This window comes from Malaclemys terrapin, chromosome 4 (genome assembly GCF_027887155.1).
Source record: "Malaclemys terrapin pileata isolate rMalTer1 chromosome 4, rMalTer1.hap1, whole genome shotgun sequence".
NCBI lineage: Eukaryota > Metazoa > Chordata > Testudines > Emydidae > Malaclemys > Malaclemys terrapin.
The window spans coordinates 84,665,896-84,682,591 of NC_071508.1; the positions used below are offsets into that span (position 1 = coordinate 84,665,896).

General features: G+C 40.8%; 1 protein-coding gene across 4 annotated transcripts in view; it reads left to right on the forward strand.

The window, feature by feature from the left end:
• RAD51B (RAD51 paralog B) overlaps positions 1-16,696 on the forward strand; it is a 606,119-nt gene that overhangs the window by 3,386 nt on the left and 586,037 nt on the right. For 3 of the 4 annotated variants that reach the window (XM_054028316.1, XM_054028319.1, XM_054028317.1), the window contains exons 3-4: positions 563-676; positions 7,628-7,744. In XM_054028316.1, the coding sequence (XP_053884291.1) occupies positions 563-676; positions 7,628-7,744 (231 nt within the window). The remainder of the gene's footprint in view (positions 1-562; positions 677-7,627; positions 7,745-16,696) is intronic. The other variant, XM_054028318.1, reaches the window with a different exon arrangement.

A 16,696-nucleotide genomic window follows, 5' to 3' on the forward strand; every position in this document is an offset into this window, starting at 1 on the left:
ACAATACAACAGGAAGTGAAGATGGTCATATTAAACTGAAACTAGCAGTGGTGTTTTCTCATTCTCTTCTCAAACCAGAATTGTTAATTTGGTGACTTTGTCCAATACAGGGTGATTCAGGGCTAGATCCTGCAAATGTTTGTATGAATGGATCCTTAAGCAGAGCCAGGGTCTCTGTGCAGAGGCTGCAGTCCTCTGACATGAATCCAATTGTAGGATCTGGCCCTAAGTCTGATAATTAGAAAATGAGACATTGTTTGATGTGGTCTGTGATCATTTTTCAGTTAAGGACAGAGGCTTGTGAGAGAGGCAATATTGTTTCATCCCACCCCAATATGACAATTGAATATTTAATTTTTTCCGCTCTCCCCACTCCCACCCAGCCCTTTAAAATGTGAGGCAAAATTAATGCCTTGTATAATTCTATTGTCTTGAGTGGAATTGCACCATGGAGGAATTTGGAATATGAACTGATTGTTTATAAATATATTAAATGAATGTAATCTCTTTTCCCCCCCTTCAATCCCCAGATTGAACTCTGTTCCTTTTAATCATCTTTCAGGACTTTCTGTGTCTTTCACTCTTGGAGTTAATGAAAGTGACCGGGCAAAGTTATTGGAATGTACAGAAACTTCTTTGCAAAGTCAGCTTGGCTTGTGCTCCCAAAATGCAGACTGTAAGTATCCTTGTGGTGATCCTGTTCTGAAATCTGACTACAGTCACTTTTCTTTTTACCTATCAAGGTATAGTGTAGTATAGGTTTGTTGCAAATAAAATGAGATGGCGTGCCATCCAAGATGTAAACAGTGGAATTCCATTATAAGGATCAAGTCAGGCTATGCCTGTGTTCATTGCTAAATTCAGATCCAAAAGACAATGAATATCTCAGTTCAGATGTGTATAAAAAGAAAATCTCTTTCTTGTCAGAATACAGTGAGTTCAGCTATGCATTTTAGTGTTAAGCAGGTTGCTCAGGTTATTACAATAGGATATAAGTAGCACTCCTACAAGTGACACATGTATGCTGAGAGTCACTCAAGAAGATAAGAAATTCTTTCCTACCTCTGAGAATATCAAAGAAATTGCTTCCAATCTGAGCCTTACAACTGAAAGTGCCATTGATTAGTGTAGGTGAAGGGTATAGAATCATAGAATCATAGAATATCAGAGTTGGAAGGGACCTCAAGAGGTCATCTAGTCCAACCCCCTGCTCAAAGCAGGACCAATTCCCAGCTAAATCATCCCAGCCAGGGCTTTGTCAAGCCGGGCCTTAAAAACCTCCAAGGAAGGAGACTCCACCACTTCCCTAGGTAACGCATTCCAGTGTTTCACCACCCTCCTAGTGAAATAGTTTTTCCTGATATCCAACCTAAACCTCCCCCACTGCAACTTGAGACCATTGCTCCTTGTTCTGTCGCACTAACCCTGTGCTTACACTGCAGCCTACCTTTAATCCTTAAGCAGGTAAGTTTTAAGGAGGCTTTTTCCAAGTCCTACCTACTTGCTTCTTCCATTCCACCAGAACAATACGTGTAATAAAAGGTGTAACTGAGCTCAACAATATCTAAACAGAATTGCCAAAACCCAAGCTAAAACTAGACAACTCACATACTAAATCTCTGATGTATACATTATTCTCCGACTCCATGCAAACTTCAGCCTGACGCCATCAGTTCGAATAGCTCCAGTCACCAACAGCAGGACAGGACAGGAGTTGGAAATTCCAACTCCAAGCACAGGAGGGAGTAAAATGCAACTTCTGCCAGCTTGCTGAAAATCTGGCTTCTGTATGAACTGCTAAAAAGAGGCAGGGTGGATTGATTTAAACCAAAACTATTTAAATCACGAAATTAAGTCAGAATTTAAATCAGGAAGCAGGAAACCTTAGATAATCTATTTTAATCTTGTTTTGCATTTGTACTTTTTGGTTATTTTCCTAATGAAAGTCTGATTCTTATTGGTAACCATTCATGTTGATTTGCAACTAAATGTAGTCTTTACGTTACATTTGGTACATGTTTTTGCTAATCAGGAGGATACCCTATATCTATACACATTTATCTAAACAATTATAACGCTTAACATACATTTGTTCAGATTCTTAATTTTATATTTTGTTAGAAAATGGTGAATGATGCATTTATTTACTAGATTAATTTTACTTGTGATTTGTGTCAAGCTGCACTTAGGTGTAAATGAGAACCCAATTAAAAAGGCACAAACCAGCATTTTAAAATTTTGATAAAATTATATTTTCTTAAATATCCAGCATATTTAAGGTGGTTTTATTTAATTTTTTAAACAGTTATATTTTAAAATCCCAGCTCAAGCTTTTCTTCTGTGAAGCTAGAACTAATGTTGCGGTCTACAAACAAAAGCCCAACTCATCACCCCCAACATCTTGCCTTATGCTGAGAGTTACAGGTCAGTTACCACTTGGCTCCAAGTAACTAAGGAATGGAAGCAAGCCAGACACATGGCATTCACCTCAACCCTAGCATGGCTTGTTATGGAGTATCTTTGCAGATTATGGCACTGAGTCTTGTGCTCTGAGGGGACACAGGTCTTATTAAATAGGCATTAGGCTAGGCTATTGCTGGGAACCCTGTGAATAAAAGCTGACAGGTTTTCTAAATTTACCCTTAGGTGAAGTTCATTTGATACGGACAGTTACAGAAGCCAACTGTTTAATAGGTCAAGGGTGGTCAAAGAAATGGGACCACAAAGCAATTTCACATTTGGCCCTCTGAACAGCAGCTGATCCACAATGCAAATCAAGTGTGTGAAGATTGCGTTAACCAAGCAAAAATCACCGCAAGAAACCATTGCTTGCAACTCCTTGACCTTGCAACGCTTACCCCGTGTACGCGGGCTCAAAAACAGGCATTCCAGGCTGCAGCATCTGGAAGCAAATGTGGCTGAACCAGTGCAGTCTACATTTTCTCAGTGTACCCTCCCCTTTACGGTCTCTGAGAGATACAGACATTACATACATGGAAAAGTAATGTTAGAAAACCATTATGTATGCTGCGCTGTGTGTTTTAACTTTACTCCTTTAAAGATGATCCTCTTTACACTTCATTTTGTCTCCCATTCCTATCTGACCTTGCTCCTTTGCAGCCTGGTCCCCTTCTCCCCTGGCAGGTTTCCTTCTCTTCTCCAACACATGCTGCCCTGTTCCTTGATCCACTGTATGAGCTGCTCAGCCTCCTGGTCCTCACTGGTGGCTGGTAGTGCTACCTCCAGTTCCAGTGGTAGCTCGGACCTGTGAGAGCAGTTAGCCCCAATAGATGTAGCTAAGCTGCCGGTTGCCACCTCCCCACCCCCTTACTTCCTGCTGCTTGTATGTGCCTGAAGGCTCCGCTTTACAAAGAAGCTGTAGAAACTAAGTATGGCAGTATCATGTGGCGACTAGTCAGCTCTTTGCTGACTATCAGCAAGTGCTCCACAGAACACTTTTTGGGAACCAGGCCAGGCACTGTCTTCACTAAGAAAAAAGGCATGTTCTTAAATTGAGCCAAGCTACACTTTTTAAAAAACAAAACAAAGCAAAAAGCCTTTCACTGTATATATGGTCAGTGACCATAAAACAGTAACAAAATCAGTCTTTAGTGGGGATTCAATAGCTCCTGAGACTGGTAATGATACAAAATCTCATCCCTATGCTAGACTACAGCTCAGGTAACTATTGACGGAAAGTCATTACCACCTCGGGGGTTGTTCAGCAACCTGTATGAAACAAGCTGGCAGTTCAGTCCAGTGGACAAGTTTACATCTCAAATGCCACTACAAGTGGCCCCTTCGCAGTCTCAACAACTGCAACAAGGACTGATGAGTCAGAGAGACAACCACTTTGCTCGGCTCCCCATTACTCCCCTTAGGCTTGGTCTACACTACCCCCCCTAATTCGAACTAAGGTACGCAACTTCAGCTACGTGAATAACGTAGCTGAAGTCGAAGTACCTTAGTTCGAACTTACCTTGGTCCACACGCGGCAGGCAGGCTCCCCCGTCGACTCCGCGGTACTCCTCTCGCCGAGCTGGAGTACCGCAGTCGACGGCAAGCACTTCCGGGTTCGACTTATCGCGTCCAGACTAGACGCGATAAGTCGAACCCAGAACTTCGATTTCCAGCCGTCGAACTAGCTGGTAAGTGTAGCCAAGGCCTTAGGAACATCAGTGCCCACAGAAACTGTTTTTTGGAAAGTAATGTTAGTGCCAAAGAGCAGTGTGATCATTAAAGCTATATTCTGCTCATTTTGGAGAATTTCGTATTCTCTCATTCTAGGCAAATGGGAATGTGGAGTGGCATGAAAGTGATGCATCTAGTGTTAGAGTTGGTGGGAGTGGAGGGAGGGAGACAGGAGGTGTGGGCTGCACTGCTGTTGACTGGATTCTTGTGGCTACTGTAAGAGAATAAGTCTGAATTAGACTATTGTTGTCCTCCCAGCCATAAAGAAAAGATGCTAATGATAGTAGCCTGCTTGTGGCAGGAGGGGGAGATGGGGCAGAGAAAACTGGGTGTCAAGACAGTGCAGGTCTAGGTAACGTTCACTGCAGTTTAAGAGTTGGCCAAGGAGCTCTCCAGATAATCAATGTGAATTTTTAATAAATCTTGGGTAATAAATCTTGGGCAACTGGGGAAGTTCCAGAGGACTGGAAGAAATCCAATGTTGTGCCAAGCAACAGAGGGTCCTGTGGCACCTTTAAGACTAACAGAAGTATTGGGAGCATAAGCTTTCGTGGGTAAGAACCTCACTTCTTCAGATGCAAGTAAAGAAGTGAGGTTCTTACCCATGAAAGCTTATGCTTCCAATACTTCTGCTAGTCTTAAAGGTGCCACAGGACCCTCTGTTGCTTTTTACAGATTCAGACTAACACGGCTACCCCTCTGAATGTTGTGCCAGTATTCAAAAGTTAAATGGGCTGACCTGGCTGGCCTGACCTTGATCCTAGGAAAAAATAATGCAGTGGCTGATATGGGACTCTATCAGCAAAGAAAGGAAATATAATTAATGCCAATCTGCATGTATTCTTGAAAAACAGGTCTTGTGAAAATGAAATAGTTGTTTATCAACCACACTTGCAACCTTGTGAAAGGTAACTACTAATATAATGAACTTGGTGTCACATAAAATTCAGATTAAAAAAATAACATTATGCAAAATCAACATAGCACATATTAAATGGATTAAAACTGGCTGATAAATCTCAATGGATAACTGTTAACTAGGAATCATCAAGTGGTGAGGGTCTTTCTAGTGGGGTCCCATAGGGACTGGTTCTCAGACCATCCTTATTGAGTATTTTTATCAACAAGTCTGGGGTGTATTTTGTCAAACAGTGGTTCTGCAAAGGATTTGGTGTCATGGTGGATAAGCAACTGAACAGGAACTCACAGTGTGATACTGTGGCTAGCGTGATCCTTAAATGAAAAAACAAATATTGAGTGTGGGTAAGAAGGTGATAGTGGTCTCAACATTGTTCCATACCAGGGGTGGGCAAACTTTTTGGCCCAAGGGCCACATCTGGGTATGGAAACTGTATGGCGGGCCATGAATGCTCATGAACTTGGGGGTTGGGGTGCAGGAGGGGGGGGGGCTCTGGCTGGGGGTGCAGGCTCTGGGGTGGGACTGAGGGTTTCGGAGGGTTGGAGGGGGATCAGGACTGGGGCAGCGGGTTGGAGCATGGGAGGGGATCAGGGGTGCAGGCTCCAGGGGGTGCTTACCTCAAGCAGCTCCCAGAAGCAGCAGCATGTCCTCCCTCTGCCTCCTATGCGGAGGCACGGCCAGGCAGCTCTATGCACTGCCCTGTCCGCAGGCGCCGCCCCTGTAGTTCCCATTGGCTGTGGTTCCCGGCCAATGGAAGCTGCGGGGGCGGCGCTTGGGGCAAGAGCAGCAGGCAGAGCCCCCCTGATTGCCCCTATACGTAGGAGAAGGAGGGGGGACATGCTGCTGCTTCCAGGAGCCGCGCGGAGTGGGGCAAGCCCCTGACCCCACTCCCTGCCTGGAGTGCGAGAGCGGGGCAAGTCCCGGACCCCGCTCCCCAGTGGGAGCTTGAGGCTGGATTAAAACGTCTGGAGGGCCGGATGCGGCCCCTGGGCTGTAGTTTGCCCACCCCTGTTCTATACAGATGTACTACTAGAGTTCTGTGTCCAAAGATATTGAAAAATTGGAGAGGATTTAGAAAAGAGTAACAAAAATGGTTTGAGGTCTGGAAAATTCCACTCAGAATGGGAAACTTAAGGAGCTGAATCTATTGAGTTCATCAAAGGGAAAGTTAAGAGGTGATTTGATTGTGGCCAAGAAGCACCTATAAAGAGAGAAGATATCTGATATTAGAAAACTCTAATTGAGCTTGCAAAAGCATAACAAGATCCAGTGGCTGGAGTTTAAGTCAGAAAAATTCAAAGGGGAAATAAGATGGAAAATTTTTAACATTGAACAGACTAAGGGATGTGGTAAATTCTTTTCACTTGGAGTTTTTAAATCAAGACCGAATGTCTTTCTAAAAGATATGTTAGCAAAACCACAATTTCTTAGATTCAGTACAGGAATTATTGGATGAAATTCTATGGCCTATGTTATGCAGGAAGTCAGATTAGATTATCATAATGATCCCTTTTTACATTAAAATCTATATGAGGCAGATCCACAGCTAGTGTAAAATGTCATAGTTTAAAAAAAAGACTAATTTTGTACTTATGATAAAATGTGTGCAAATCTCTTATCACTCCGTGCATTCCTTTTTCCAGTTAATCTGAACCCAAATCTATCAGGATATTGCTGGAGCCAGTTTTGCTTTGTGGTGTTTTGTGCCCTGAAAAGATCAAAACAGATGTTTTTCATATACTTTGTACAGTTCCACTCTCTAGCACCTTTTGGCTGAGCATCTCCAAATTCTTTTCAAATATTAACTGGTTAAGCCTGCTGCCCAGTATTTGGGGAAATCGAGGCATAAAAAAGGGTGAGTGACTGGCCTCATATCTTAAGTCAGCTGGAAGGAGAACCCAAATTTCCTGACTGCCAGTCTGGTGCTGTACTCACTAGATCAGGCTCACAAAACCCAAAAGCTATGCTAGGCTTTGGTATTGACCCAGACTTGTTCAAACAGTTTACAAATCTTAATGAACCTTTCAATGAACTTGAATGGTTTTGAGATGCCAAGTTCAAAATCAGCCAAATTCTTGGTTTTGGGTTTCACTGTGAATGTTTTGCACAGTTCTGCTGACCACAGAGTTAGTATTTCCTTGTTCATAAGTAGTAGTTAGGCAGATCAAAAGCAGCACGTATTGGCCAGGGGAAAAAAAACCTTCACTTTTGAAAAGTTATTGTAAAGTGATTTTTATAATTTGACATTGTGATGTGGGAGAAAAGGTCAAAGCTAGACTGCAAAAACCTCAGTGTATACAATAAACTTCTTTAAATCTACTTAGTGGTGTCTGCATTTAAGTGTGGTGGAGGCTCAGGTGGAGAAAGAACACAGGGAAGGATGAGAATATAGTTTAGGATTTGTACAGTAAACTTGTAGGCCAGGTATTAAATAATGCTAGATTGTTGGAGAGCAAATGTCAGAAATTTCTCTTGCCCTCTGAAAAAGTGTTTTTTGGTTAATTTTTGCTGTTATAGGCTTATGAGATGAAAATGAAAAGGGCTATCAATCCATCCTCAGCCTTCTTCTCCACTACCCTAGATGGTTTGGATAAAGCCCTGCATGGTGGAGTGGCCTGTGGATCCCTCACAGAGGTAAAATTAATATTTACAGTTTTTACTGCAGTAGCGCCTAAAGGCCACAACCTTTAGTGGGGGGTCCATTTGGGCACTATCTAAATGTATAATAAATGACAGTTCTTGACCCAAAGAGTTTTCAGTCTAAAACGTGTACGTGGGATTCTTCTCCACTCGTACAGTATGTTAAATATATTTTGCTTCCACTTTTAAAGGTAGGTAGGACAAAAAGATTTAAGAGATATTTGCGATTATCTTTTCTGATTAAATGGCTGTTCGAAAATTTCCTAATGATCATAAATGATCATCACTTCACATTTTTTAATATGAATGCACCACTGACTGACACTTTCCAGTGAGGAAAGTTAAATTTTGTAAGCAGTTAGTCAAATGTAATTTTGTAACATGATAGAATAGGGCCATAGCACTGTCTATTGGTTAGAGCACAAGACTGGAAATCATGATTTTATTCCTAATCTGACATTGACTTGCCATGTGACCTTGGCAAGTCACTCGTTCTCTGCCTACCTTAGTTTACCTATCTAAGTTACTAAAGATATAATGGACCACTACAACAAACAGAAGTGTAAGAATGCAGGGATGAAAAATATTTTTACAAGAAGGATCATGTGTATCTAAGGCTGTAAAAAAATTGTATAACTTTATTATTTGAAAAATATATGTGATAGTGTAATTAAAGACTGCATTGTAATGTGTATACACAACAGGACAGAATGAAAGTTGCATGTAAATCCTTAACTTTGTCACTTTCTGACTTTTAAGTTTAACTTTAAAGTTTTCTTAACATAGTTTTTTGCATGGCATTTCCTGTCTGTGTTTTAAAATAGAACGTCATTATCCAGTACTTAGAAACTATGCTGTCTTGCAAAAAGTTGCCAATAATTGATATAAATTCTATAATTTGAAATTTGCAATGTTGTTGTAGTAATGTATAATGACAGAATTTGGCAATATAAGGTGCACTCAAATTCCTCCCTTAAACTTTTTGTACCTTTTGAATCATTCAGGGGCTGAGGTAAGCACTTCTAGTGACTTTGTTCTCTGAAAACATCCACTCAATGTACAGCGGCAGTCAAAAAAGCGAACAGAATGCTGGGAATAATTAAGAAAGGGATAGATAATAGGACTGAAAATATCATGTCGCCTTTATATAAATCCATGGTACACCCACATCTTGAATACTGCATGCAGATGTGGTCGCCCCACAAAAAAGATGTATTGGAATTGGAAAAGGTTCAGAAATGGGCAACAAAAACGGCTTCTGTATGAGGAGAGATTAATAAGATTGGGACTTTTCAGCTTGGAAAAGAGACAGCTAAGGGGAGATATGATTGAGGTAAAATCATGACTGGAGTAGAGAAAGTAGATAAGGAAGTGTTGTTTACTACTTCTCATAACACAAGAACTAGGGGTCACCAAATGAAATTAATAGGCAGCAGATTTAAAACAAATAAAAGGAAGTATTTCTTCACACAACACACAGTCAACCTGTGGAACTCCTTGCCAAAGGATGTTGTGAAGGCCAAGACCATAATAGGGTTCAGAAAAGAACTAGCTAAATTCATGGAGGATAGGTCCATCAATGGCTGTTAGCCAGGACAGGTGGGAATGGTGTCCCTAGCCTCTGTTTGCCAGAAGCTGGGAATGAGTGACAGGGGATGGATCACTTGATGATCACCTGTTCTGTTCATTCCCTCTGGGGCACCTGGCACTGGCCACTGTCGTACTGGGCTAGATGGACCTTTGGTCTGACCCAGTAGGGCCATTCTTATGTTCTTGCCTCAACCCATAAATATCTTCAATAGACAGATTACAAATTGCTCAAGATCCATCTACCTTCTTATGCTGTGCTCATCACTGAAGTATCCAAATGCCTGCTCTCTTCAACCCCTGCACACCTCACAAAATGTGTAGGAGCCCTCCTTCAACCCTTGCATTTTTTTAAGCTGCAGAGATGCTAAGGGAGGCCTCCTAAGCACTTTAAATTGCATAGGAACCCACAATATATTTGACTAGATTTGATGCACTTGAAATAAGTTAAAAACCCTACTACTCGGTATGTAATTTTCAAATGCTCAGAGCTCAGTCAAGTCCAAACCAATTTTCTCTGGATCACTGACAGTCACCTCCACTCAGTAAGGACCATTTCCATGTCAAATTTCAACTTTAAACTCAGACATTGTGGTTGTAGAGCTGTACAAATAAGAAGACTGCAAAAATTCTTTTATCACAGGGAAAAGTATATTTTTCCACTCATCATAATTCAATATGACTGAACTGTTTTTGCTCAAACTTAAGAAGAAATCACCTTTGAAGTATGAAAGTAATAAGTAAAAACAGGCTGGAATGAAAACAGTATTGCAACTTAAACTATAGTGGTTTCTGCTTCAGTAAATGCTTATATAACAGGGTTGGGGCTATGACCCGAGAGACATGAAAGAGACCTGTTTTCTTTCTGCTCCAGGTGTAGAAGGATGTACAGTTTATCTCCAAAGAGCTGCTTAAGAGGGTATCTTGTGAATTTATTTTGTCCCTCAATGAATTAATGAAGGTTTTTTCCGATGTGGGTTTAGATACCTGTGTTGATAGCTGGCCATAAGGGGGTCATGTTGCACAATCCAGGCTGAAAGTGATCAGCACTGTGGCTTAGCCTGCATTAGGGGAAAAGGGCAATGTTTCATGGCTGGCTAAAGATGAAACAGTTGCTCTTTGGGCAGATAGGACCAGCACAGAGTCAGGTAGGATCTTGAGACTATGCAGATGCCCTCAATAGAGGATGAGCACGTAATTCCTGAAAATACTTCTCTCTGTCTAGCAGTAAACGTAGTTGCTCACCTGGGTTAAATTAATGCTTTTCATACAGATTTTAGTTTCTTCCAGACACTGGGACAGTTGGTGAATACAACACTATAAATGTTTGAGAAGGAGATTGCAGAGCTACCTTTTATCAGATTATTGATGACACTGGAGCCACTGGTATCTCCCAATCTCCATTGTGAATGAGAGGTGACAGGAGTGAGCTATGAAGGACTGTATAAGTGAGCACTCAGGGATAAGGAAAAAATACCTGTCGTGGTTCTGGGATCTGTCTAAGAGGAATGAGCAAAAACAGTTTAATGTGACTCTGTACACCACGTTGAGTTCCTGTAGGTGAGTTAGCAGTACCTCATGATCAGTATAAAAGGCTGCTGATAGATTTAATAGCATTATCTTGGATGCTTGTCTTTTGCCCTCAGCCATAAAGTGACTGTCATTCCAATACATTCTCCTTGCCAGACCTTCACCTGAATGAGGGCTTTTAGATATTGGCAGAGGTTAGGTTTTGCTGGAATTGGCTAGCTACTATCTTTGACCTTGCTCAAGAAAGAGATTAAAGACAAGTGGTGGCTACTGAGTCAATGGGAGTGTTGCCTGAGTTAAGAGACTAAGTTATGAATTTTACGTCACAGAGTTATAGAATTTAGGACCAGAAGTCATTGATATTCATTTTTGGCCTTTATCTAAATGTACAAAGTGCTGCTGCTATAGGAAATGATGGGTCCATTTTGTGCCAAAGGCATAAGTTTTCTAAGGTGGGCTCGGAGAATGCTCTTCTGGACATGAATACAGATGTACAGTTTTGGAAAATTATTTAAATGTTTTGTAGATCTTTAGGGCCACTTTCCAGTTGTGTTAATTATCACAATGCCTAATGCCCTAATACAGGTACTTACAGTACATTAAATCTATGCATTATATTACTGACTAAATGACGTACTGAAGTACATGTCTGCAAAAGAGACACCTATTGGCTGAGTCTGGATTTGCGCTTGGAATCTGCTTTACAGCAGTAAGCTGGCCTTGGCTGCATTGTTGCTCCAGGGTAATTATATTACGTTGTCAGTACTGCCACTCCTAAACTTTACAAAAAATCACAAGTCAGGCCCCAGAAAATCATGAAATTTATGAAAGAAAATATGGGGTCCTTTTTATTTGCCTTCTGGGTTTTGAATCTTTAGGGAGAACTTGGGTCCCTTTTTCAGGCTTTCCTTCACAAGCATAGTAAAACCTTACTTAAAAAAAAACCACTCCCCAAAACAGCAAAAGTTGAAATTTTCACTGAATCACTTGACTGCAAGACCTGGGACTTTAAGAAAAACACCAGATATCACGAAACTTTCAACAAAATCTCAAGAGTTGGCAAGACTGCAACTCTTCATTTAGTGCCAATATAGGTGTTCATCTAAGTCTATCCGCATTCTATTGCTGCTGCTTCATTCTGGAGGTATATCTTACAAAGAGTTCAGGTTCCGGTCTACAGTACTCTGTCTTAAGTCAAGTGATCCTGCAACCTGTAATCTCTCTGATCTGAGCCTCCTCTATCCCTGTGAGCCACATACTTGAACTTCTTGGGCCACGGCACAGTTGACCTGAATGTTGTACTTGAGATACTTTTGGTTTTAGACAGTTCATTCAAGCTTGGGAGAAGTCCTCACAAAGCATGTTTCTTGGAGCATGTGCTTCCCAGTTGGTGTGGCTAAAGATTTTGCTGTTTTCTCTTCCCATTCCTCTTATGCTATGCAACAGCAATGGTGGTTTGAAATTTGGAATTTGAATACGTGAATCATGAGAGGATTTCAGTGGTATCTTCTACAGCAAAATCTTGTCCTTGCTTTTTGAGTGCCAGAGGCAAATGACTTACACTGTTCTTGCTCTGACTCTTTTCTCCAAATCACTGGTGGGGTTTAGGTTAGAAATTAAATCATAACTGACATTTAGTGGTCAAATATCAGAACTTTTGACCAAATTGTTTGAGGAAAAATTTGTTCATGGCTATTTGAATGTTTAATCCCCTGGGTAACGCTGAAGGAGAATTAACTACTTAAGACCTCACCTCCCCCTTCCCCCCCCCCCAAAAAAAACCCCCCAACAACCCCTCCCCCCCCCAAACCCCTGTTCAGATGTGCCTGGGAAAATAACATATAATGTACTGAAAAAGAAAAGTGTATTTTTTTAAAAGTACAGACACATTAAACACTGTTGTAGTTCTGAAATCTCTATTATCAGGGCAGACTCTTGATTTCAAAACCAAACTTAAAAAAAGACAAAGGCCATCATGAGCATCTAGTTTGACCTCCTGCACATCGCAGGCCACAAAACCTCACCCACCCACTCCTGTAATAGACCCACAACCTCTGGCTGAGTTACTGAAGTCCTCAAATCATGATTTAAAGATTTCAAGTTGCAGAGAATCCACCATTTAAACTAGTTTAAACATGCAAGTGATCTGTGCCCCATGCTGCAGAGGAAGGTGAAAAACCCCCAAGATCTCTGCCAATATGACCCTGGAGGAAAAATTCCTTCCTGATGGCAAATATGGCAGTCATTGGATCCTGATCATGTGGGCAAGATCCACCAGCCAGAGACTCAGGAAATAATTCTCTGTTGTAGCTCAGAGCCCTCCCCGTGTAGTTTCTCAACATTAAGGCTGCAATTTGGTCATGGAGGTTGTGGAAGTCACAGAATCCATTACTTCCACAGACCTCCGTGACTTCAACCCGCCGCGGCTGGAAGCTGCAGGCTACCCCTGGGTGGCGTGGGATCCCCCGCAGCTCCCCAGCCACCACAGATGGGGGTCCCTCCCAGCCACTGCAGGGCATGGTGCTGGACCCTCCTCCCTCCCCCTTTTTGTCATGGACATTTTTAGTAAAAATCAGGGACACGTCACAGCTTCTGTGAATTTTTGTTAATTGCCCGTGACCTGTCCGTGACTTTTACTAAAAATGTCCATGATAAAATCGTAGCCTTACTCATCACCAGTCATTGGAGATACTTGCTGCTAGCAGTCACAGATTGGCTACATGCCATTGTAGGCAGTCTAATCATCCCACCCCTCCATAAACTTACCAAGCTCAGTCTTGAAGTCAATTAGGTTTTTTGCCCCCTCTGCTCCACCTTGGAAGGCTGTTCCATAACTTTACTCCTCTGATGGTTAGAAACCTTTGTCTAATTTCAAGCCTAAACTTGTTGATGGCCAGTTTATATCTATTTGTTCTTGTGTCCACATTGGTGCTTAATTTAGCTCCTCTCCATCCCTGGTATTTATCCCTCTGATATATTTATAGAGAGAATCATATCTCCCCTCAGTCTTCTTTTGGTTAGGCTAAACAAGCCAAACTCATTGAGTCTTCTCTCATAAGGTAGGTTTTTCCAGTCCTTGGATAATCTTAAAAGCCCTTCTCTGTACCTTTTCCAGTTTCAATTCATCTTTCTTAAATGTGGGAGACCAGAATTGCACACAGTATTCCAGATGAAGTCTCACCAGTGCCTTGTATAATGGTACTAACACTTCCCTATTTCTCCTAGAAATACCTCGCCTGATGCATCCTAGGACTTCATTAGCCTTTTTCATTTCTACATCACATCGGTCATGCTGTGATCAACCAATACACTCTGGTCTTTCTCCTCTTCTCTCTCTTCCAACTGATAAGTCCCCAATTTATAGCAAAAATTCTTGTTAGTCCCTAAGTGCATGACCTTGCACTTTGCACTATTAAATTTAGTCCCATTTCTATTACTCTAGTTTTTTAGCAAACTGTCAGTGTGGAATGGTTTTGAATTATTTTACATCCCACTTAAATACCTATTAAGTGAATGTGGTACTGGCAAAAAGTGAAAGATTGCCATCCTTGGGGAGAGAAGGCGGTTGTTTATCCACAGAACAGATACATCATAAGAAATAGCACTACAAGCTTCTTCACATTGCTCTAACAGACTTCAGCCTTGACCTGGAAGGACCAGCTTTAGGGATGAGGGGAAATCAGTCTTCACAGCCCATTCAGTCATTAGCATCTTTACTTCAGCTGCCGTTGTGGTGATGCTGTTTGTGATTCGGAAAATGGCATACTAGGAACTGGACTGAGATCTGCCAATTCATTTTACAGAGGCCTCCAAACATCTATAAAATGGCAATAATTTGTACTCAGTACTTATCTGGGCTGGATTCAACCAGGGAAGATAGTGTACCCTCATATCAAATCCCTCAAGCTGTCCAGTTGCAATTTTGAACCCCGTATAAATCCTTTAGATCGTTATAATTTCCCTGTTTATTTTCCTTTAGAATGTTGTTTTAGATCATTGTTTTTCAGACCTGTCTGTAGATATCCAGACTTTCTCTCCTGGATTGGCTACCTGAGTAACTAAAGAAATAAATTATGTCAATTCTCATGCATCTTCCGGGAAAGGCTCAAACTGCAAACACTTTCATGAGCTCCTTTCCTTGTCTCCTGTCCACAGAGTTATCTAAACACAGTAACTTAACAGGGGAATGAGGTTCCTCTTCCCATCCCCATTCAGTCAGAAACTTCTGGCAGGGTTATTTGACTTTCTCTGTCTGGAAGAGGTGCATTGGCCCTGCCATAATGTAAACAGTTTTTCACTTAAAAAAAAAAAGTGGCAGCCCTGGCCAATATGATAATTGGCAGTTTAGACACATACTGGCAAGGGGCTACTAATCCCATCGATATATGGATGACTCTTATCCCTCATTCACTGAACATAGAGCCTGCTCCTAAACTAGTAATGGTCAATGTGTGTCCCTCAAGTCAAGGCTTGAAGTGGGTAAGTTACCCTGGCTTGCAGACTCAGTTAAATCAGCATTTAAATCATCAAGCAGAAAGCCTTGATTTAAATCAATTTTAGTTAATTTTTCCTTTTGTACTTCAGTTATTTTCTAAAGAAAGATGCATTCTCATTGGTTAATATAACCATTATAACCTGTTGATTTACAACTACATAGAACTGCTAGACTATATTTGTTAAATCTTTTTGCTATGTAGGAGCGTACACTATAACTATATACATTTATTTAAGCAATTATATAGTTTAATATTTTCAGATTCTTATTAATTGTATATTTTAGTATGTTAGAAAATGGTGAATGATGGATGGAGTCATAAAATACGTAATTTGAGAAATGAGCCAATCAGAGCTCAAGTAGGGAGAAGCTATGAAATAGGAGTACGAGACTACTCAGGTGGGGATGATCCTGATGAGATAGATGATGGCATCTCCTGGATGATTTTGCCAATCTCTTGCACCCAGTAGCACAATCCTCAGGATCAAGCCCTTAAAGCACACAACATATTGTGCCATATTTACAAAGCTTGACCTCAAAAGTTTGATGTTTTTCCCTTGATTCTTTCTCTTGTATAGAAAAGCAGCCTTTACCTAAAGTTTTTGATAGAAGCTCATGGATCGAGCATATTTATTTTTTATTTAAATGTGTTAAGAGATTATACTAAGTTTAGGCCTTCACATATTTTGTATTAAATGGGAATTTCATTAAATTTTTTAAAAACATTAATTTTTTAAAAAGAAAAATGTATTACGATTTAAATAACAATAAAAAAATCCAATTAAAATAAAATAAATCTGATTTTTTAAAAAAACATCAATTTTTACCCACCCTGATCCCAAGGTATTTTTCTGCAAGTTTCTTGTTTTTTCTAAGTCATGACGCTGCTTAAAATGGGGCTGGTAGTGTATTTAGGGATCCCGTGGTTTTTGCATTGATAATAGTTTGTGTGCATTTCTGGATGATTATAAAAATACTTTTGGTGTATCTGGTTGGGTTTTTTCTGAATATTGAAGTCTTGGTTTTGGTAGTTGTGGTATTTGCCAAATGGGAAGTCATGTTAGGCATTTTATTTCAAACCAATTACAATTATCCAACAGTAAGACCCAGCATTTCTTTATGATCTCTTTAAGGTCTGCTGCAGGCATAGGACAGCCTACTGCCAAGTTATCTTCAATATGAAGATCATGCTCCCTGAGACTAGAGGTCCCAGCATATAATGCTGCCTCTTCATCCTGGTGGTCTTTCACTCAGATCAAATTGTAGCATTGTATCCTGGAACCTGCATGCTGGAATCATTTTATGCAAACTATATGCATTCGTCAGGCTCCTGA